Source organism: Drosophila obscura, unplaced genomic scaffold (assembly GCF_018151105.1).
Source record: "Drosophila obscura isolate BZ-5 IFL unplaced genomic scaffold, ASM1815110v1 contig_14, whole genome shotgun sequence".
Taxonomy (NCBI): Eukaryota; Metazoa; Arthropoda; class Insecta; order Diptera; family Drosophilidae; genus Drosophila; species Drosophila obscura.
In genome coordinates, this window is record NW_024542724.1 from 1,795,747 (window position 1) to 1,817,428 (window position 21,682).

At 44.9% G+C, this 21,682-nt stretch overlaps 2 protein-coding genes across 2 annotated transcripts; both read left to right on the top strand.

Moving 5' to 3' along the window:
• The first annotated feature begins 1,910 nt into the window (after window positions 1–1,910).
• On the top strand, window positions 1,911–3,212 carry LOC111070354. The gene is made up of 5 exons (XM_022360816.2): window positions 1,911–2,013; window positions 2,073–2,439; window positions 2,514–2,601; window positions 2,655–2,747; window positions 2,833–3,212. The coding sequence occupies exons 1-5, from the start codon at window positions 1,997–1,999 to the stop codon at window positions 3,042–3,044; spliced, it is 777 nt and encodes a 258-aa protein (XP_022216508.2). The 5' UTR covers window positions 1,911–1,996; the 3' UTR covers window positions 3,045–3,212.
• A 13,189-nt stretch (window positions 3,213–16,401) lies between these two features.
• On the top strand, window positions 16,402–19,019 carry LOC111070367 (carnitine O-acetyltransferase). Its single transcript, XM_041596282.1, has 3 exons — window positions 16,402–17,494; window positions 17,545–17,996; window positions 18,109–19,019. Exons 1-3 carry the CDS (start codon window positions 16,496–16,498, stop codon window positions 18,953–18,955), a joined length of 2,298 nt encoding a protein of 765 aa, XP_041452216.1. The 5' UTR covers window positions 16,402–16,495; the 3' UTR covers window positions 18,956–19,019.
• The last annotated feature ends 2,663 nt before the right edge of the window (window positions 19,020–21,682 follow it).

The window sequence follows — 21,682 nt, forward strand, 5'->3', positions numbered from 1 at the left end:
GTTCGAGGTGTGTCCAACTAAATGCTTATTAATTATGAGTCCGCAGGCATTCCATAAACACCCGACCAAGTTCCAAATATCTCAAGACACACTCCACTCCAACCATCCAGATGGGCACCAGCAAAAGTAATTAACTTAATATCGTTGTAAAAAGAAAACTTTTTTCACCAACAGTCGTTAAATATTGGCGGATGAAGAGGAACACAGCATGAAAGAGAGTGAAAAGCAGTCGTAAACAAATGAAGCTGAAAAGTGCAATAATTTTGAGCATTTTATCTGGCAGAACAACCCAAACAGTTGTAATTATAATTGGCAATAAATTGGTAGCAAACAAAATGGAAATTATATCACACAACTCATAGAACAAAAAGCAGTGAAAAGTTGATTTCATTCAAGTGGCAATGGAGTCACTCCTGATGGAGGGCACTTAACGCTTTTCTACACTGAAAGAAAACTTAGCAAGCATCTGACTGTTTTTTATTATGTAAAAGGGCCACGTTCGCTATAAAGTCCAATACCAAACCAATAAGAATACAGAATAATGTATAAAATGTAAAATAGTATGATAATAGTTTTAATTTGATCCAAAAATATTCTAAACAATCTTATTTAACGAAATATTTTATTATACTCGTAGTTACTTACCCATAGCTAACGCCCGAGTATCAAACAATTGTTCTGTGTGTTTCAATCCTATCTATCTCATCTTTATTAACCGCAACATGTAGCGCACCGCACACACATAAAATCAAGTTAAATATTCAAATCCAGTTTGACCTTTTGTCCGGCTTTGTTGTCCAGAGATATGCAGCAGCGAAATACAGCCTGGTCCATTGTCATGTGGAAAAACTATTTAAATTGGTGCTGCTGGGAAGGTTCTATGTCCTGTGATGGGGGATTGATTCACACAGCCAACTTCCGCAGCCCCAACAAGCGATGGAGGAGAGGAGCAACAAGCGCCAGACAACGAGGCCAACAAGCCAAACAAAAAGTTTACGCTTCATGGCACAAATTGAATAAATCATTTGACGTTGTCGGGAGCTGCCATCGAGTGAAGGAAAGGCCAGACCCGGCACTGAGCCATGGCCCTCTCAGCGGGTATTCCGAGGATACCCCGGACAAAGTTCGTTGGCTCACATAATTGTTGCGCAAAATTTACCAAAAATAAAAGGCATTTCCTAAACCCAAAATCAAGAGAAATTTCAAGTCCGTCCGAAAGAAAGGACGCAGTAGATGGAGCTAAAAATCTGCTTAGAATTTAATTGAAAATAAATAAATTATATAGTTTAATGCTTTTAAGCGCGTGAACATTGTTTGAAGGCAAACACTTTACCCCAATGAAAATTAATTCGAATTTAACACAGGAGAAAAGCAAATGAAAAAAAAAAAAACAAATTGGTGATTTACTTTAAATATATCGGAAATAGGATAGGCAATAGGACAATGCTTATAATAGTAGATGTGACTCCCTGCCATGGCATTATTCTTGCTACAAAAACAATTGGTTAAATCGTGATTAAGCTTTGTGGTTAAGCACATGTCGGAACCTTGTCGAATCGGTGAATCAAATGAAGATGACATACTCGTAATCAGATCAGCAGCTGTGAATCACACGAACATAAATGGCATTAACAATGACAGACACCAGACACAGAGACCCTGTCGAATGTAATTGCAAATGTCCGTGCCCCATTTCCGATTCCGTTGCACGTTTCCCTGTTCGAAAATATGTGAATACAAAATCAACAACAGTAACAAAAAAATAACAGAAACAGCAACGGCAACGTTGCAGCGTCATTGGTTATGCAATAAAAAATATATATAATATAAAAAAGTTAACTTTGGTAGAATGCGGCACGTAATGCTTTGACAATTATTGAATATCCGAGACGTTGACGGCTTGAAAGCCGAAACGAATCCATTTGATAACCACACAAATGATCAAGAAAGCAAAAGACTCTCTTATGGGTCCGACTTAAGCTGGAAACAATTCGAAATGGCTGGACACCGAGTGTAAGATCTACTTACAAGAGTTTGCTAAAATATTTTCTAGAGTCGTATTACTCTAACAGACTCCTGGTGATGGTTGTGGTATATCCACTCATTAATGGAGAATTAAATAACAGACAATTGGAAACGGACGGAAATACGAGTATATCCACCGACATCACAGCTGCTGCATCCATTGTTCCTGCACCTATAACTATATCGACGATCAACAAAACTACAATATCAGAAGATGTTAGCTGGAGTACTGCATCACCAAAGATTCCCCAGAAAGCAGAGGCAAACCGATCCGCAGTAACGCGAAAGAATGTAGCTAAAATCAAGAAACGCAGTTCATTCTTAATCAAGGCAGAGCAGTACAAGTACGCACATCTGCGACATGTGAAACGATGCCCCAAAGTGGCATTCACAAATCCAATCGATGTACCAAAGGTATGTCCGAATATCCCTCAAAATAATGGCCGAAATTTTCTTTGGTACAAATAGAATTTAAAATTTGGATATAGATATTGGGATTTTGGTATGCCTACGCCACGACTCCAATGGCCCACCCTTTATTTCGGCTGGAATGCAGCTCCTACGATGCTTCTAATTGTGAGTGTATGAGCCCGCCATTGAAGACCAATAATACCTTCGACGATTTTCAGACAATTTCACCAACATCATCTTGACCACGGACTATATTAATTTTGCCGTACTGTTTTACTGCATTCCCAATAAAAAGAAAAGAAGATTTGATAGTAAGTAACGTTGGTCTTCTTGTTGATCATTTCCCTGTCGATCTCTAATACATATCTGCATTAATATCCATTTTTTGCTTCACAGTTACCATACGGGTACTTACCCGCAATTCATCACCAACACAGTTAGTCATTAGGACTATAAAAGGGACTCTGACGAGATTCCACATAGACGTAAATATTCTTGTGTGGCTACAGCACAAAGCCTACTGCTTTGAATGGTTCATAAGGTCAAATCACGACAGAAGACGGCACTACCGATATTTGGCCCCATACAATCGATGGAATGCTCATTGAAGATGACGACGATAACGATGTCGATGACAGCATGAATTAATTGCATAACTGTCGCTAATTGTTACAACATAATAAATGGGTGGCATGGATCGGGGAATGATGTGAGGGAAATCGTATAACTTAATTAGATTTTGGGCAGGCCCACTAAAATCAATTACCAGCGACAGTTTCACTCGACTGATTGCATACTCGTGTGCCTGCCGCTGCCGCTGCCCATTGCCCATTGCCACTTCTACTCCCACTTCCGAATGCCACTTGTCCCTAGCCCTTGGGTTCCAAGAGGAAGCATCTTCTCTATACATAAGATGGGACACATATGTAGGGTGGGTGCAGAGAGAGAGAGAGAGACCCCTTGCATTGAATTGATGCTTCTGCTGGCTATGGCGATGCTTCAATTCAATTTTCTGTGGGACCGACCCGAACCCTAAGAAGATTCCATGGGGCGCCTCCCATGCCTTTTTGGGCATTTTCATTTTCACATTTTCCCCCAATTCTAGCAATTTTTTTGTCTGTGTTGTTGTGCGGCTTCCCGTTGGCCAAATTGCTTCGGCCACGCACAAATTGGCTTTGTCTGTGGGGTTGGCAATAAAATCAAACCCATACCCGGGCACACTTGGCCTATGCGTAACTCACAATTATCCCCCTCATTGTGTGGGCGTATCGTATGGGAAGGGAAACGGAGGATAATAGTCACTGGCCCTGAGATAATTGTCATTGTCATGCGAATTTCGGGTCCACAGGACATCAGAATTCCGCTTCCGGCAGCATCTGGGCCCCGGAACAAACTCAAATCCTTATCAGAACTACCATCCGCAGCCAATTCAATCCAATTTTCGAATCGAAATTTGCATTTTGCTGGACTGGTCATATTTTGCTGCTAATGTATTTGTCACTAAGGGACCTACCATCGCTCTCACTTAACCTCCAGTCAAATTCCATTTGATGCCATTAGGGGGAGCTTCGGTAAATACTAGTCCTGGAAATATTGTGGCGAAAATCATAGAACATTTTCTTCTCGAGTATTTTTATTCGCCCAGGCAGCCATGACAAAATCAGCTTAGATGCATACGAGTATGTTTATGGGGTAAAGAGGTTTGTCTGGGTGTAAATCTCAGCTGCACGTTCTCGAGATATGCATCTTGTTTGACAATGTTGTCGGATTTGTCTTGGCTTCCCCCTCCCTCCATCTCGCCGTATTAGTCAGATTGGAAGCTGACATAAGCTTGTTATCAGATTGCCAGCAAGAACAAGTCTTCCATTTGCCTGAGGCAGGTGAGTAATGTAATGTATTCCAAAGATGTTTTCCATCTGCCTGAGTTTACAATAGTTTTATTCGAGTATAAATCACATGTGAGACTTTTCAATGCTTGCTTGCAAGCAATCTTGTGCCATTGGACGGGGGGTTCTGCACAGAAACGGAACCCCTGATACATTGAATACTCATACGTAAGATATTCCTATTGATATTTATTCAAGCCATATCTGATAACAGTAGGAATATCTGCAGCAGTAACTCTGAGAATAATAGATGTTCATAATTATCAACATCTTCAGCGACTGTAGACTCGCAATAGCAGTGGCGCACCAAGCAAGAGCAGCAGCAACATCAAAAATTATCGCATAAACTGTAACAACATCAGAATCTACAACAGCAAAATCTGCAGCAACAATTTCAAGGGCAACAGCAACAAGAACGTCAACATCACAAGTCACAGCAGTAACCAAAACAGCAACAATTATTTCAGAAGCAGCTGACACTCCTTCCACAAACAAATTTTTCTGTCCAAGACTGTGTATATTTTTGTTGGACTCGGGGGACCGACTAAGCTGATCAAGTTCCTGATTCGATATCTTTGTCCTTTTTAGTCTTTTTATACCCTTGTTCGAAGAGTAAAGGGGTATATTAGATTTGTGGCAAAAGTGGATGTGTGCAACGCAGAGAGGGAAACGTTTCCGACCCCGCAAAGTATATATATTCTTGATCAGCATCAATAGCCCAGTCGATATAGTCATGTGTGTCTGTCCGTCCGTCTGTCCGACCGTCTTGATGAGCGTTTAGATCTCAGAGACTATAAGAGCTAGAGCAAACAAATTTTGTTTCCAGACTCAAGTGATATCACACTGCAACAAGTGTATTTCAATGTAGAATCTACATTTGCATTTATAATCTACATTTTAGATGTGTAATCGACGTTGTATATTGAGATGTAGATAACAGATGTAGCAAAAAAATGTAACGTGTAAAATATTTCAAAATTCTGCATAGATTATAAGCTCACAAATATATATACTGACTGAGTACGGGTATAAAAGTAGAGTCGCGTCCACTGAAGCAACTCACACGTTCCTTCTCGTCTTTTATTTGTAAAAATTATATTGCACATATTAAAATATATTCAATGACTGGAATGGAGACAAGGAAACATGTAGCCGAATTGGCACTTGACAAGCCCACAGCACCAATATGATATTATTTTGAGAGCATCAACTGTTACAACAACTGCAGTACGTCTGTACGTATTCACTGTTTAACAGACTACTAAGAGAAACAGCAATGGCAGTGACAGAAAAGAGATGTTAAAATACATATATGCATGTGCAATATATACCGATATACATACATACTATACTACATACAATAGATATACAGACAAAAGCCTAATTGAAGCTCTCTTTTTGACTGTTCCTGCTTTTTGCTGATCTTCTTGTGAGCCAGTTTCGCGTTTGGTTGTTGTACATACAATTTTGTTGTTCTGCTGCTGTGGCGAAGGCTGTTACGAGCATTCAATTTGATCTACTGGCTAAATGCGCTCTGCTTTGAGCCGATGTTTTTGCTGTTTTTTGTCGTCATTGTAACAATTTTATGGCTAGTACGTTTTTATTTCCACCGATTTTCAGTGATTTTCTCTAGTTGGCTTTTTGTTTTCGTTGTTTTCTTGTGTGGCTGCTGTAGTCGAGTAGTACGCGTGTAGTTGTTTCAATTGCATGACGCATTTAGCAATTTCAAGTTCAAATCACTTTTTATGGCCATTTATGTAATCACGTAAGCGTCATTTGTGGAATAGTCGCACATGCGAGCCCCTATCGAGTGACTTCATGCAGAATGACTCTCCTCCTAATAGAGTTGCATTTAAATTAATGTTCCAAGATCTGTGATTTAAGATATCTGTTCCTATACTCGTACAGAAGTGTTTTGTATATAACTGGAAGCCGGCGCTAACCAAAAACTCTTAATTAGCCAAAGAAGAAGTTCTTTTTGGTGAGGTTTGGTCGGTTTTTGTTTTGTGGCTGTTCGACTGGTTCCACCAGTTTCCGTTTCGGCTTCAGTTTTAGTTTTCAAAGAACAAGAACAACAAGAAGACCTCAAGCTCAACGATCATGCTGAAGATGCCGCTGAAACTGAAACTGAAACTGAAAGAGCAGCAGCGACAAAGAAAGAAATATAAAATGGAATACAACAAAATACCATTTATTGATGTGATAATCTAAAGATCAAGGTCTTCCTTTTGCCATTTCAATAAATTTTATTTTTGTGCTGCGTACATTTCTTACTGTTGCTGTTGGTTTCATTTCAATCTTTGATTTCACAGAAACAAAACGAAACTAGAATTCTTTTGCCGGCATGAAAGATGTCTCACGGCGGCATGGATTAGCGATAGGACAGGAAGTGTGCTGTCAGCTATAAACAAAAACATCTATGTATAAGAATGAAAAAAAAAAAAAAACAAAAGCAGAAATATACGAAAAACGAAAGTTTCAGTCAGACAAAGTGGAGCATAAGCCGAGGATTCAGTTCAGCTTTGGGGAATAGACTCACTCCCAGTCCCAGACTCTGTCCCTCTGCTTCCGACTCTCCAGTTATGTAAAACATATGCTAAACTAATGTGGGTAGTGGTTGGCTGTTGGTGGAGAGCATGGTTGTGGCTGCTTGAGAGTAGGGATGTGGTTGGTGGTGGCTGGCTTTGGGGTTTGCAATTCAAATGCAGTTTGCAACTTGCTATTCATTGGGGGATTTGCACGAGAATCAGTGCAGGCTGCGATGAGAACGATGAAAGATGATTCCATGATGATTCTTCTCTCAGTCATTGTCTCTCTCTCTCTCTCCTTCTCTCTGACTTGCCGTCGCTTTAGCGTGCTGAGTGCAGTCTACACAATATGAAGTGTTGAGAGAGCCCTATGAAACCGAATATCATATACTCTGTGCCAAATTAGCTTCTATATCAATGGGGAAGAGATTTTCCCAACATTTTCCGGGTCTTGAGAATTCAACAAATAATTTTGTATAATATTTGCCCAAAACGTTACACAAGGAAATCGGACTAATCATATCCGAAGCTCTCCATGGTTTATTCAATTTATTTTTTCAATTGCTGTTCATACTTCAATCCTAAATTCATTATCTTACGCACACAATTTCTTTTTCCCTTGCTTCCATAGTCCTCCCAACATTTTTTTTGTCTTCTAACTGTCCTCTCCTTATCCGCAGCTCATTGATTCCCCTAAATGATAAACCATAGCACTCTCTTAAGGCACTCCAGTCCAGCCTATCCTTCACCGTCAATCTGCCATACCCCATTGCCATTTGGAGCCCAAGCAGAGTGCCACAGACAAATCCGAGTCAAGCATTCAGCCAGACAAATGGTTAGCCCCCAAAAGGGGACAAGTGAAGAGTCAAATGAAATGCTCACACAAATATGTCACGCACAATACAAAAAAAAAAATCATGCAAAAAACAAAAAGCAAAAAAACCAAACCCAAAGAAAAAATGGAAAAAAAAAGAATGGAACAGGGTTCGGCGGGTTCAAATGAGGCGCGCTAGAGACACACAACAACAAAAATAAACCAAAAGAACGAACCGAACCCAAGCTCGAAAATGTGTTTTTGTTCTGGTTTTTTTTTCTTGTTTGTCGAAGAAGACGCAACGCAACAGCTTCGATGATAAGCAAAGCAGCTCGAAAAACGAGAAAGGGAAAACGAAACCGAAACTGAAAAAGAAACAGAGAATAGGAAAGGGAGAGATCGGGTGGTGGTGCGAGGGGAATGGACAAAAAATATGCTCAAGAGGGCGTCAAAGTTGACGCTTATCTGCGCCTCATTTGCCAAAACAACAAACACAAAGGCCTCATCAATTTCAAAGGCCTCGGCGACCGACAGTTGGAGTCAAAGATTGGATAACTGACAGTTGTCTAGGGAGAGGCTCTGCTCTGGGAGGGTACAGTGCGGAAGAACTAGAGCAAGAAAATTGCCAAAATATGTCCGAAAAATACAAAAAAATTGAACTGAACTTTCCATGCCATCCGTGGACTATGGGATACCATGTGATTGAATTTACTTGATGAAGAAAAAGTGTCAAAATTAACTAACTATTACTAAAAGAAAAGGAAAATAAAGTTTGGGCTCTGCTGGGGCATTATAAAATTTACTCAATAATTTGGATCGCTTTTCCTGTCCGTTACATACATCTCCACAAATAGAATATACCCTCAGTAAAGGGAGGTTCCACGACCACCACCGGACATAAAAATTAAGAGAGAGCGAAAACTGTGGACACTGTCGCGCCAAAGTTCGGTCAACTTTCAACTTGTAATTTGTCATTGTGCCAGGCGCCGTGAGTGGCCAACAGAAGGCGACATCAGACAGCTGCCTAGCGATTCCCTGGTGGATCGTTGGCAAAAAAAAGTGTCCACCACCGGACAATGTCATCGTCTCTCTGGGCCAAAATAATAAATATGGAAAATCATCTGCGGTAGTGGCACATTTTCACCGCTTTTCCTCCTTTCCGCTTTTCTGGCCTCAATCTTAGCCATCTGGCAAAGCGGCTGCAGCGCTGCGTATACGCAATAAAATTTATGTTAATGCAAAATACTTTGACTGTCGCATTTTTGTGGAGAAAAACGGATAGCGAATGGCAGAAGACTCCCGCGTGTCCCGTGTGTGGGTGGTGATTAATTTGCGTATTGTTCTTTGAGATATATTTCCCGGCGTTTTCTTTCTTTCTGTTTTATTTTTCATTATTTTCCATGCCGCGACGCTTGTCCCCAGATGGTTGGTTTGGTTGTTGGATGCATTCTGCATTCAGTGGATTCAGTTCTGCTTAAGTGCGGTGGTCGCTGCTCTTTGGGAGCAAGTTGGGGCATATATTGTTTCTGGATGGGTTTGATTAATCTTTTCGTGGAGTTTAACACCAGGGCTCAACAATTTGAAACAATTGTACACAACTCTTTATGATTTTCTTTTCAATATATAATATTCTTTCCACGTTTATTACGGGAACATTTCTCTCGTTTTCCTCTTTTAGGGCATCCAATCGGCAACATTTCATTATTCAACTTTATTCAATTTTTTTCGCGTCTTTCAACATTTTCACTCTTCATCCATCAATGGCGGAAATGCAGCTTAAATCAATTTGCCTTTTTACTTTGAATGGACGTCGGAAGGCAGCAGGATGAGCGCTTCATTGTCCCTCTGTGCGCCCTGAAGTCTGTCATGTAATTTGCAATGCAAACAGGACTCTGCGCCATACGTGGCGAAAATTCATTGGGGGAAAATGCATACACATTTTTACAGAATTTCCCCATTTGACAACCGATGACGCAGGGTTTCTTTTGTGCCATTAACAGCAACAAATGATGGCCGAAACAATGTAAAAACTTGGCTTTATCAAAAATCAAACTTGTTCCTTAAAGTTTTCGGTCGGAATCCATTTCAATTTCGTTAAATTTATATGACCAAAAGAGTTCTATATTCTGGCTAGAATCTTTCAATAAAAGTGTTTTAGCATTATGTTTTCATGAAAGTGTTCTGATCCAATGAATTTCTTCGACAAAATGCTAACATTTTTAACCTTGGCAGGGAATTAGAGACGGCATTTTCCATAGCTATACTCGTAGCTCTCCCACCGCCCATCTCAAATGATTGTAAAATGTAATTTATAAATGCGAAGAACTGTGTGGCCAACAAGTTGCCAACAGGTTTTGTTTATACAGTAAAGTCTTGGCTAATAAAAATTACAATAAAAATCAAAAGCGGAAGCGGGATCGCTACGAATTTCATTTACAAACAGTCCTTGAAGTGGAGTCTCGTCTCCACCCAGAGACCACAGCTGCAATGGCGTTGTGAAGACAGGTGATTACCAATTAGCACATTACATTGAAGGGGGAAAAACTATCCAGAGGAGAAGTAGAAGACTCTGCGGATCGGCTTGAATTTGATATTGAAATGAAGAGGCGCCTCGCATAAATCGCATAAATATGCTAATTAGTCAAGTGCCTCACGACAACAGAGACAACGCAGCCTCTACAGCATTTCGCGTTGAATTTATTTAGAATTAATTTCAACTTCAGCTGATTTGCATAAATTGTGTGAATGCTTAATGGACTTGTCGGCCAGACCCAACCAAATCCCAATCCAAACAAAATCAAACGAAGCGAATTAAAATAAAAAGGCGAAACGAAACGAAACGAAACGAAATGAAATGAAGCGAACGGGTCGCGTCGCGTCGGCTGAAAGTAAAAGTTAATTATCGCTCAAGACTAGAATCGTCAATTGGGTCCCCGTCCCGCCTAGAATTGGGTCAATGGAATCGATGAATGAAAATGAAATTGCTTTCAAAAATACGCATACCACACAAACCAAACAAAATATGCGCCAGCTCATGCAGAGAAACCCGAGAAAGTAACATGAGAAGCTGAGAATAATTGAAAAATGCCTCTTGTTACCCACAGTTAACCTTTGAGTCGTAGTCCCGGATTACGCATACGCAATGTTGCCAGCAGACACGCCAAATAGAACAGACATAATAGACAGACAATGAGAGAGAGAGAGAGGGTGCGTCAGGGGTGAGATAACCCCACAGTGGTAATGGTCGTAAAAAGGGCGAAATTGAAAGAAATGAACACTACCCACTCAAAATATGAACTGCTGATAGAGACAGCAACAATCATCTACAAGAAGCAGAGAATGTCAACAGTGGAATGTCAAAGTAAACGAAGAGTCAGTGCCATAAACAGTTCGAAGCAGAGGAAGATGCAGAGTCAAAGTCAGAGTCGGAGGCACAAGACACCAAAATAAGTCTGAGCTGGAGCTGGGGCTGGGGCCCATTCCCCTGGAGAGACCACGCGCTGAAGTCGAGGCAGAACTTAAAGCTGATTTAGAATCAGATTCGGATTCCTCCTCTTCCATTCCAGCGGCTCAGCGGAGGAGAGACAACAACGGAAGCGTTTTACGCAGCCAACTGATTAAATTTATTTATTATGTCACTGAATCTCTTACAGTGTCCGTCTATTCTCTCGTACTCTTGGATGGAGGCTGTCCCATGGCCCCACTGCCCCACTCAGCCATGAACCAAAGGGAGAGCACACTTTATGGTCTGTTCTTACTCTTAAGTCATAATGACAGAGCAATCGCTGCCATTAAGTCCCCTGTTCTGGTAGTTCTCTCTGCCCCTCTTCTTAGTTCTTATCGCTGCCCATCAATGGATGGCAAATTGAATTTGGTCTCCTGCTTATCAGCTCAGCCCCAGATTCCATGTTCTTCCATTCCATTCTTTTGTTTAGCAATCGGAGGAAGAGTCGCTGAATGTCGCTTATCTGGTATCCCAAATCCCTGCAAACGATATCAGATATCGCGGCTCTTGTGCCAAATATTTCACAGATAACAAAAGTGGGACTGCGACCAAGGAGGAGCAGACACGACACCCAACCCAACCCAATCCAATCCCATCCCAGAGAGAACTCAAGTACGTGCTTCTTTCCAAGCGAAATGCTCGGAGGGAACTTTCCCCTGAACGCTGTACACTGTACTCTGTACAGGGCCAAACTTCAGTCCATTTTGCAGTCGAACAACGCTTCAGGTCTCTTCGGGTTACGTGTGTTGTTTGGGTTGTTCTTCATTGTACTTCGTGTGTCACAGAACGATAAAAATTAGCTCATGGGACTGGGACAGACGTTGGACAGCCAGCTCTTGGTCTTGTTCTAATCCACGTCTCATGTTTACACGTGTGACCAATTCGCTGTCCATTGCACGATGAATGTGGTTTTGTTTTCATTGGTTGGGTCGGTGGTTGTTGGGTTGTTGACGCCGCTCGGCGTGTTATCAACGAAACCTGACCAGAGCTTTGAAATGGTAGAAATTTATTGGTTTACAGCGCTCACAAGTTCAATTGGTTTCGGGCTTTGGAATGGCTCCGCACGCCCCTCAGACATGACTCAATGCAGGGCATTAATCATGCGCCAAAAGACCAAACATATATGTATGTACATATATATTGAAGATATAGTATACACATATAATACCTCTGAATGTTTAAACGAACAAAGGGTGTTAGAATACTTTTTGTTCAGCATCGCTGAGCAGAGATACGAAAAATTGAAAAAAAAAAAAAGAAAAAAAACAATACTAAAGAAACAAAAACGAAAATTACTTTTCTACTAATTGCAACTCTGGCACTGCTCTCTGAGGTCAGCAGGTTTTTTTTTTCAGAGGGGATGGGGATGCCAGCAGCAAATCATTTGCTTGGCCAACAGACAAGTCCAACACAATGCACAGGAAATTCGCATTTACTCAATGCCAGAGAAAAGCCAACAATAAACCGAAATAAAAACAACAAAAATTGCTATGCAGCACAAACATTTTCCTTTCTATTGTACTGAGGAATTTCCACAGAGCTCTGGATTGAGTAATGATGCCAAATGGGGTGGGGACAGCGGGGTACAGGACAGGCAGATGAGTTCTCGGATTAAAAATCTCTCACCAACCAATTTCATTCTTTTTCTAGAGTTCTAAATGAGAAAAACGTGTAGCTTAGTCGAGTAGAGATTTATTTTAATTTTTCTCTGGAAACCAAACTTGGCCATTATCTTAGAACAACAATCTATATTTTCCAAGGAAAAGCTACTAGTTAGAGACAATGCACTAATACAATGCACTAGCTTTGCACCCCTAGGATATCCTCTCAGTCTTTTTTTAAGAACATTTTCTGCTCTTCCCTTTATCCCATGTATAATAAATATTTCGTCAGCTAATAATCCACACCCAATTTGAAGACCCGTTGTGAGTTTTGGGAATAAAACCCTCATTAACTCCGCCATTTCTGCCCCTCCACAGAAATGGCTCCACTCATTGGGATCATTGCCAGCTCAGTTTGTCTGAGAACCGCTCATTGACATAGCTCCATCGACTATTGCATAACACCTGACAAATGCAAAATGCATCGCCTATGACGATGCCGCTGCCGCTGCCGATGTCAATGATGATGATGGCCTCAAGTGAAAAACACTCACGCAAACACGCGACGCACTTGGGGTATGGGCCTGCGACTGGGCTGGGGGTTCATTCGGTTGGGTACTTTACTTTAATAAAGTGCAGTCCAAATTGTGGGCCATCAGGGTATACCCTCAAAGGGGGTATGTTGTTTAAATGTTTCAGAGCAGAGAATCAAATTGATCAACGCTAAGATCGCAGCTGCTATCGGAAACATCGATCTTCTCGAGTGTTTTTGGCGAGATAAATATTTTTTGTATTTAAAAAAAAAGGTTAGAAATAAAATTTGTATATCCACGCATCTATTTAAGAGTATCAATAGCTTCGCACCACAAGACTAGCTTTCCCTTCTTGTTGCTTTTGTTGCTGTGGTTGTTGGTGGTGCCTCTGTGTTTGCTGCTGCTGCTGCTGCTGCGGCTGGTGCTGGTGCTGCCTCTGCTGCAGTTGCAGCCACCGTGGCGTCAATTATCGCCGCTGTACGCAAAGTGGGGCAGGCAAATAATAAAAACGCGCCCAAACGCAGTCGCCGTCAGGCTCAAAGCACTTCATTGTCAAATGAGCTTAAACACGCCCCTGGAGTGCCCCTGCCCCTGCCTCTGCCACTGCACCTACCACTACCAATGCTCTCTGCCTCTGCTACGGGCTGCATCTCCATCCGCCTCTCGATTCTCGTTTTTTTTTTTTATTTATGCAGCAGCTCCAGCTCTCTTTGCTGCGCTCCAATCCTCCTACTCTTTCCTGTGGAGGGTATATTTATTTTTAGTTGGCTGTTGGAAAATATAGGGGCTTTTTTTTAATTTATTTATTTTATTTTATTTCATGGTAAATGCGGGGGGGGGGAAATTGTTAGAGCAGCCAATGCAGACTACAGAATTATTTGATTAGTTTTCTTTTTTTAAAGCCTCTCTCCAATGATGAGATCACACCGAAATGCTTGACAGGAAATGGCCACACAGACACCGACAGCTTTGAGGATTCTACGAGAATACAAGAACGCCGAAGGACACAGCCAGTTGCTCGGTTTAAGGTTAAAAAATATTAAAGGGTATTTTTCCGATTTAATCAGATTTTTCTTACTTAACTTTTGGCGCTGTTTTGTTCGCCGTTTTCACGCCTCACTGGCCGCCTTGTTTGCCTCGCTCGCTGATTGATGGCGACTGCTGCTTCGACTTCAGTTCCGTCTCGGACTCTGGGGCTCCGTCTCCGTCCGTGTGTCCGCGCAGGTGTCGCCGCCTAATTAAATGAAGGCAACGCTCACGCATGCGTAACCCAATCGACAAACAGTGGAAGCAGCAACAGCAGCAGCAGCAGCACCAGTGGCAGTGTCAGAGGCAACCGCAGCATTGACTGGGGCACCTCCTCCTCCTCCTCCTCTCGCCATCTCCTCCATGTCGCCCTTCGCGACGCATTGTTGAGAAAATGGGTCAATATGCAATTATTGCATTTTTCGCTCTGTGAGAGGCCCAGCTTCGCCGTCACTTGCGTCACACATGAAGTTCGCAATAATCATAATATGGCTACTTCACTTGGCAAAGCAATCAAGCCGAGGCCCCCAGAGCTGTTGATTTTGTTAATATTTGCCCAATGGCCTTCCCCGCCAGATTCCGCCACTCCCACTGCTGACCCCCCACCCCTCTCATTTTGTGTAGACCGATGAGAGCCGCAACCACGCCACACCATGCAACACAAAACCATAATCGATGCATGGGCTCCATGCAGGCACAAGTTCTGTAAGGTGCTCGTAATGAAGCGACGCCAGACTTGTCAGCGAAGCAAATCTGTTCGATGTGCTCCAATTTAGGCGGGGGAACAAGATTCTTTCACTCTAGAGATATGGAGGTTAAATGCACCATTGCCAAAGAGCAAAAACGACCGGTCGAACGGACCTCTACTAACCATATCGACCCAGCTAGTGATGGCTAACAATAATATATATAATTTATGGGGTCGGTAGCACTCCCTTCTGGGTGTGCACTATATATATGTACGTGTATAGCCCTGCAAAACACCCGCCCAAGAACCCGCCCAGGAAACCTTCTTCTCGATATCACCTTTTAAAATAATGTCTAAATGTTTTTTTCTGTTGTTGTATAAAATGCTTTGAATTTCGGCTCCGAATTCAAAATTCTAATTTCTTTTGGCCCTCCACCGAACCAAATTTTAGTGTGGGACATTCGGCAGTATGCGAGCCTTGTTAAATGGGGAAAAATATCTAAGTTTGGTAAGACACGAAAGAGGCCTCCACTGAGCGAACCTAATGCTGGAACCACCCTAGTTCAGGAATTGCAAACGTTTCTATAGCCAAAACAAGACAATGCTGCCACACAAATACCTCTACGAGTCGGTGCGAGCGCCAGTTCACTCCAAGTCGGTGCAGAGCAACAAGATTACAGCATCCCATAGACCCTTCAACTGGAAGGAAATACTTTGGCACAACCCGAACCTGGCCACGACAATCGGCAGTGTGAGAAGGGCGTCTGGCAAGTGCAAGGGTCCGCCAAAGGGTCCGCCCACGGAGAAGTCGCCCTCGTTTTGCGAGCCCACTCCAGGCGAGCCACCGTGCTCGGCGGATCCCCCACCAGGCGAGAAGGTAGCACCGCTGCCAGAATCCAAGCCACCACCAATTAACAAGGACTGTAAGCCGTCTGACGCGAAGCTTCCTTGTCCGAAAAGGGAACCCCGAAAGGAGAAGAAAAAAAAGCAGGCAACCGCAAAATCTGAGAAATCCAAATCTGCAGCACCCAAAGATGCTGCACCCAAAGCGGCTGAACCCAAGGCTTCTGCACCCAAACCATCTGCCATTCCGCCTCCGCCACCACCTCCTCAGGTGCCCGTAGAGAAACCACCGTCGCAGAAGCCCCCAGTTGGAGCCGAACCATCGTCAGCCAAACCCACTCCCACTCCCCCACCTCCGCCTCCGCCACCGCCTCCAGCAGTCCGAAAAACACCTCCACCAATGCCTCCGCCTGCAGCAGCAAAACCAGAAGTCACACAGTACAAATCCGCAATGCCCAACTCTCCTAGTCCCTGTGAAAAGCCACCAAAGCCGAAAGAAGGAGCGAAGAAAACCCCACAAAAGTGCAAGGCTCCCGCCAAAAAAGAATCGTGCCAGAAAGAAGCTAATCCCTGTATGTTGGCATTTATGGAAAGGAATCGTCTCGAAGGTAAAACGCCACCAAAGGGAGGCTGTTATGCGGGCAAGTCGTCCGCGAAAGCAGCAGCCAGTCCTCGAGGCAAGCCGCCGCCCAAAGAAAGAAACCACTTCCGGAAGCAAACCCCCTCCCAAAGAAGGCCCCACTTCTTGTGGCAAACCCTCTCCCAAAGAAGGAGCCTGTCCGGGCAGCAAGCCCCCATCTAAGGGACCAGCCCGTCCTGCGGGAAAGCCCCCATCTAAGGGACCAGCCAGTCCCGGGCAGTCATCCTCTTCGCCAGCTGCCAGTAAGCCAATGACCACAGCGGCAATTGCACAGCCGAAAGTCACGGCTCCACCCCCGCCTCCACCTCCACCACCGCCACCCGCACCACTGCGGAAAGCAAAGGTTCCCCCAGCCCCAGAGCCCAAGGCACAGTCTCCTCCCAAGCCCCCACCCCCACTACCGCCGCCTTCCGTAAAACCCTCGGCCAGCCAGTCCACCCAAGCCGGAGGCGATCAGTGCCACTGCGAGGCACATAAAGCACAGCTACTGTGCCAGCCAGTGGTGCCGCTGAAGGACACCATCCAGCGGTATCTGTGCAGCATACAGCCGCACCTGAAGCCCGACGAATTCCTGGAGGAACAGAAGCTGACCCTCGAGTTCCAAGACGGCGAGGGTGCGAAGCTGCAGAAGCTGCTGGAGGACGTGGCCAAGTGCAGCAGCAATTGGCTGACACCACGCTGGACAAATGCCGCCTACTTGGGCTACAGAGCACCGGTAACCATCTTCTCGAGTCCATGTTTGACCCTACCCATGCAGAACTTTAAAACCCATCGGGACTACATGCTGTTCACGGCCAAGGTCATCTACGGGATGTGCGAGTTCAAGGAGCTGGTGGACAACAATGGCATACCCGTGGTAAAGATGTGCTGCCACGATCTGGACAACAGTCAGTTCAGGAAGATCTTCGGCACGGTACGAAAGCCGGGACGCTTCTGCGATACCATCGAGCAGTATCCGGACTCTCAGTATGCGGTGGTCATCCATAGAAATAATGTGCGTATATGTCTTCCCCTGTAAATCGAAATACTAAAACCCTTTCGCAGTTCTTTAAGCTGCCTGTTTTTGGTGCGGACTGCAAGATTGCTCATGTCCACAGCTTGGCCGATCAACTGGGTAGCATCCTGCACTGTCCCATGGAGCGGGGCCTGCCCATTGGCCTGCTCACCCACGACAATCGCGACAACTGGGGCGAAGCCTATACTTATCTCTGCGGCTCTGAGGGCAACAACGAGTCCATTGTCCACGCCATCGAGCAGTCGCTCTTCATCGTCTGCCTGGATGACCGTTTGAAGGTGCCTGAGAAGGGAGCTAGTGCCGTGCATGCCGCCCAGCTCATTCATGGCGGCGGAAGCCACCAGAACAGCGGCAATCGCTGGATGGACAAGACGATCCAGCTGATTGTCAATCCGAACGGCATGGCCGGCTTCTGCTATGAGCATGCACCCGCCGACTGTCAGCCGCTGGCCATGCTCATGGACTTTGTGCAGGGCAAGATGTAAGTCTTAAAACAGGCATTTTACAGCCGACATTCTCGACTATTTCGATCCTGTTTGTCATGTAGAGCTGTAGAACCTGAGAGCCGTATCCCTTTCATTCCCCCTTTTTAGAACTCAACCAAATTATGGCTGCCAATGCTGCACCGCTTCCAAAGTGGAGCCAGCCACGGTGCTCTGCTTTGATCGCTTCAACCAGTGCACGGAGCTGTACCTGTGCGAGGCAAGGCGAAACATTGACAAAATCAGCAGCCGGCTGCAGTTGCACGTCTTCAAGTACGAGTGTCATGGAAAGGACTTCATCAAGGCGCAAGGTTTGAATGCGGACAGCTACATACAGATGGCCCTGCAGCTGGCCTACTTCAATCTCCATCGGAAGCTGCCGGCCCAGTACGAGTCGGCCCACTTGCTCATGTTCGAGGAGGGACGCACGGAGACGGTTCGCTCCACGTCGAGGGAATCTCGAGCCTTTGTCCAGGCCATGACCTGCTCGCCGGGCTCCAATAAGAAGCGTCTGTTGGCGCTCCGCACCGCAGTGGACTCCCACCAGGAGCTGACCAAATTCGCACTACAGGGACGGGGCATCGACCGTCATCTGTTGGGGCTGCAGCAAATGGCCAAGGAGAATCGTCTTCGAATGCCCAAGTTCTTTCAGTCGAAGGGGTACGTGAAGTCCGTCAGTTTCCAGGTGTTCAGCTCCCAGGTGCCCAGCAGACATGATGCCTTCATGGCGTACGGACCCCTGATCGCCAATGGCTATGGCTGCTGCTACAATCCACGCGACAGGGAAATGATATTTTCCATCTCGGCATGGGGCTCCAACAAGGAAACCGATCCCGTGCTCTATGGCAAGGCGATAGAGAAGGCCTTGGACACGATGAGGAAACTGGTCCTCCAGACGGGCGGTGATCGAGTGGGCGAAGATGTCTGCAAATGCGCCGATGAGAAGCCACCCAAGTAGAGCTATCCTATTGAGTGTTCCCACACCCCTCAGGGCAAATACACTTTCGTAATCTTTCACTTTATTTCTACCCAAGACGAGTACGGGTAAGGGTACGGGTAAGGGTACGGCTACGGGTACGGCTACGGGCACGGCTACGGGGTATGTGCATTAGCCGAGAGCCACTTTAAGCGGACTCGGGTTCAGGGTCAGGGCCGGGCTTAAAAGCTACAAAAAAAACATATTACTCATGCACGAAAAACGCTCACCTCTCTGGCAAGGCCCGGCCCGACCCGACACGACACGATCGTCGCAAGAACTTTGCTGGCCAATCGAGAGAATATTAGCCTGACTCAGGGACAGTAAGAGATGGAGAGATTGTGTCGCGAAACAGAGAGAGAGACAGTGAAAGAGATCACTCAAGTACAGCCAGATCATCTGAACGCCCACGGGGCTCGAGGGGAGATCAGTCACTTGCTAATTAATAAGTCAGTCGAGTCAGCTGCAGTAATATATCATGCGACATATAGGGGAAGAGAGATTAACGGAGATATATATAAAGAGAGAGAGACAAACTCAATCGAAGATGAAGACTTCTGCCAAATCAGATCATCATTCCAGCATCATACGAGTACTCCTCCCACTCCCGCCCATCCGCTGGACGACTGACCCACTTGCCTCATGAATGCGGCGCCTTCTTCTTCTGCCGCGGGGGCAAAGAGTCAACCCCAGCCTGCTGTCCCTTCCCCCTCCATTAGCTGCTCAGTTCTTATGCAACATTTGCAGATGCAGTTCGTTCTTCTCTCGGTTCTCGGTTCTCGATTCTCGATTCTCAGTTGTGTGCTCTTTTGCCGTTTGCAATTTTATTGCTAAATTAAGTAATTGGTCCAAGAAGCAACTGCAGAGCTCCTCCATTCCCATCGAACCCCCCTCCCTCTCTGGATGCCCTGCATTCGCTGTGGATTCTTGCAATCTAAATGTTGCTCCGCCTGTGTTTGTGTTTGCGTTTGTATCTGTATCTGTATCTGTATTTGTGTCAGTATCTATTAGAACGCTGTCGGCTTCGGGGTATCTGCATCTGTGAATCGCGAGGCGGCGCGCACAATGGGAGGCATGAGAGGCGTGCTCTGTGTTCTTTTCTTTCCTCCGCTTCTCCGTGCGGCCCTACTTCTGCTTTCCATTTCGCATGTATCGTGCAGATGCAGTTTGGACTCGAGGGAAGGCATGGAAAGGGGCTCTGAATGCATGCCGCGAATGACCGAAAACAACAGAGTCAAAGAGGCAACAGATGGATTCGCATATGCATATGCATCTGCATCTGCATTTGGATGTGCTGCAGCTTGCGTAATGCGGCAGCTAGCAGAACGAATCATTCCAGGGAATTGCGACTTATTCCTCTGGCATCATTAGCCATAATTTGGCTGCCTTCTAATTGGGATACTTGACGCTCTGCTTCCCTCTTCCCACATCAGCAAAAAGTGTGATTCACACGGAGTTGGGGATCTGTGTCCGAGGCGTGGTCTCACGTGCTGCTCGTCATCGTCGCTGGCCATAATCTGATCTCATTTTAATCGCAGCTAATGAATGTCAACACTAATTGCCCACTTGAGTGGCGGCTGACTCCACAGAGTTGCCCAGGGGGAGAAGGGACTGCCACTGCCCCCAAACAAAAGAACAAAACTGCCAAAAAACGGAAAAAGAGCCAAACAAAAGGCAAACAAGACTGTCGAAACCTAATTACTGGTTGCCATACATATACGAAAGAGATATCTCTTGAAAGGGTTGTGACTGCGTCACTTGGATGCCATTTAAATGACTTAATATTTACACAAATTTATACAAATTAATTAACCAATTAAGTGAACGTAAAGGAGCAACCATGGGCCAGAGAGCAGTTCGCTTGTTCGCTCGTCCGCTCATTAATCATAGAGCAGTCATCTCTTTCGCTATCCATAAAGGGGCGATCCACACTCTGCCAGCACTAATGATGTGGCAGCTATTTAAATCACAGAAAAACAACCACCTTTAATCACATTTCCGATTCGGATTTCCAATTTTTTTTGTCTTAAGATTTCTCCTATGGTTTCTTTGACAATCAATTCGTGGACGAAGTAATCGATCTTCAATTTGGGTCCCAGTTCCCTTCTCTCTCTCTTGCTCTCTTTATTAACCTGCAGGCATATAGAATAAAATTGAATCTGCGGCCACATGGCGTATGAGTAATCGCGGGCAAAGCAAAGCCTTAAAGCCATTTATGGTGCCCCTGCAGCATCGATCGACTCGCGGGCACTTGGACAACGAATTCGATTCAACGATTCTCTCAGATTCTCCATTTCACTGTCTCTCCGTTTGTCTGTTTGTTTGTTTGGTGGCTTTCGGTTTCGATTTGGAACCATTTGGTGCCTTGTCACGCTACATGCTCCATGCTCCATGCTCCATGCTGCTGCTGCTGCTGCTGCAGTTTGAGCCTCGCAGATCTTTACTTGTATTTGTATTCCAAGTAATTGTCGGTGCTGCTGCCGATGGCTGATGATGTCACCTGTAGGTGGCAGGCAGGCAGATAAATGGAGGTACGAGGTGCCAGAGGTGAGCTTTTGCAGCAGTCATCGTCGCCAGTTGTTGTCGTTGATGGATTTGCTGGCGTTTTGTCTCGTCTCGTCTCGGATTGGATTGCTTTGCTTTGCTTTGATTTTCTTGGGTCTGGTTCTGGTGCGGAGTGGAGTGGAGTGGAGTGGAATGGAGTGGATG

Coding starts and splice junctions, on each gene's coding strand:
- LOC111070354 (XM_022360816.2), top strand. Junction 2,440..2,513: donor ATCCAATCGATGTACCAAAG/GTATGTCCGAAT, acceptor ATTTGGATATAG/ATATTGGGATTTTGGTATGC. Junction 2,602..2,654: donor CTCCTACGATGCTTCTAATT/GTGAGTGTATGA, acceptor GACGATTTTCAG/ACAATTTCACCAACATCATC.
- LOC111070367 (XM_041596282.1), top strand. CDS start 16,496: ATGCGGGCAAGTCGTCCGCGAAAGCAGCAGCCAGTCCTCGAGGCAAGC. Junction 17,495..17,544: donor TGGTCATCCATAGAAATAAT/GTGCGTATATGT, acceptor ACCCTTTCGCAG/TTCTTTAAGCTGCCTGTTTT. Junction 17,997..18,108: donor GACTTTGTGCAGGGCAAGAT/GTAAGTCTTAAA, acceptor CCCCCTTTTTAG/AACTCAACCAAATTATGGCT.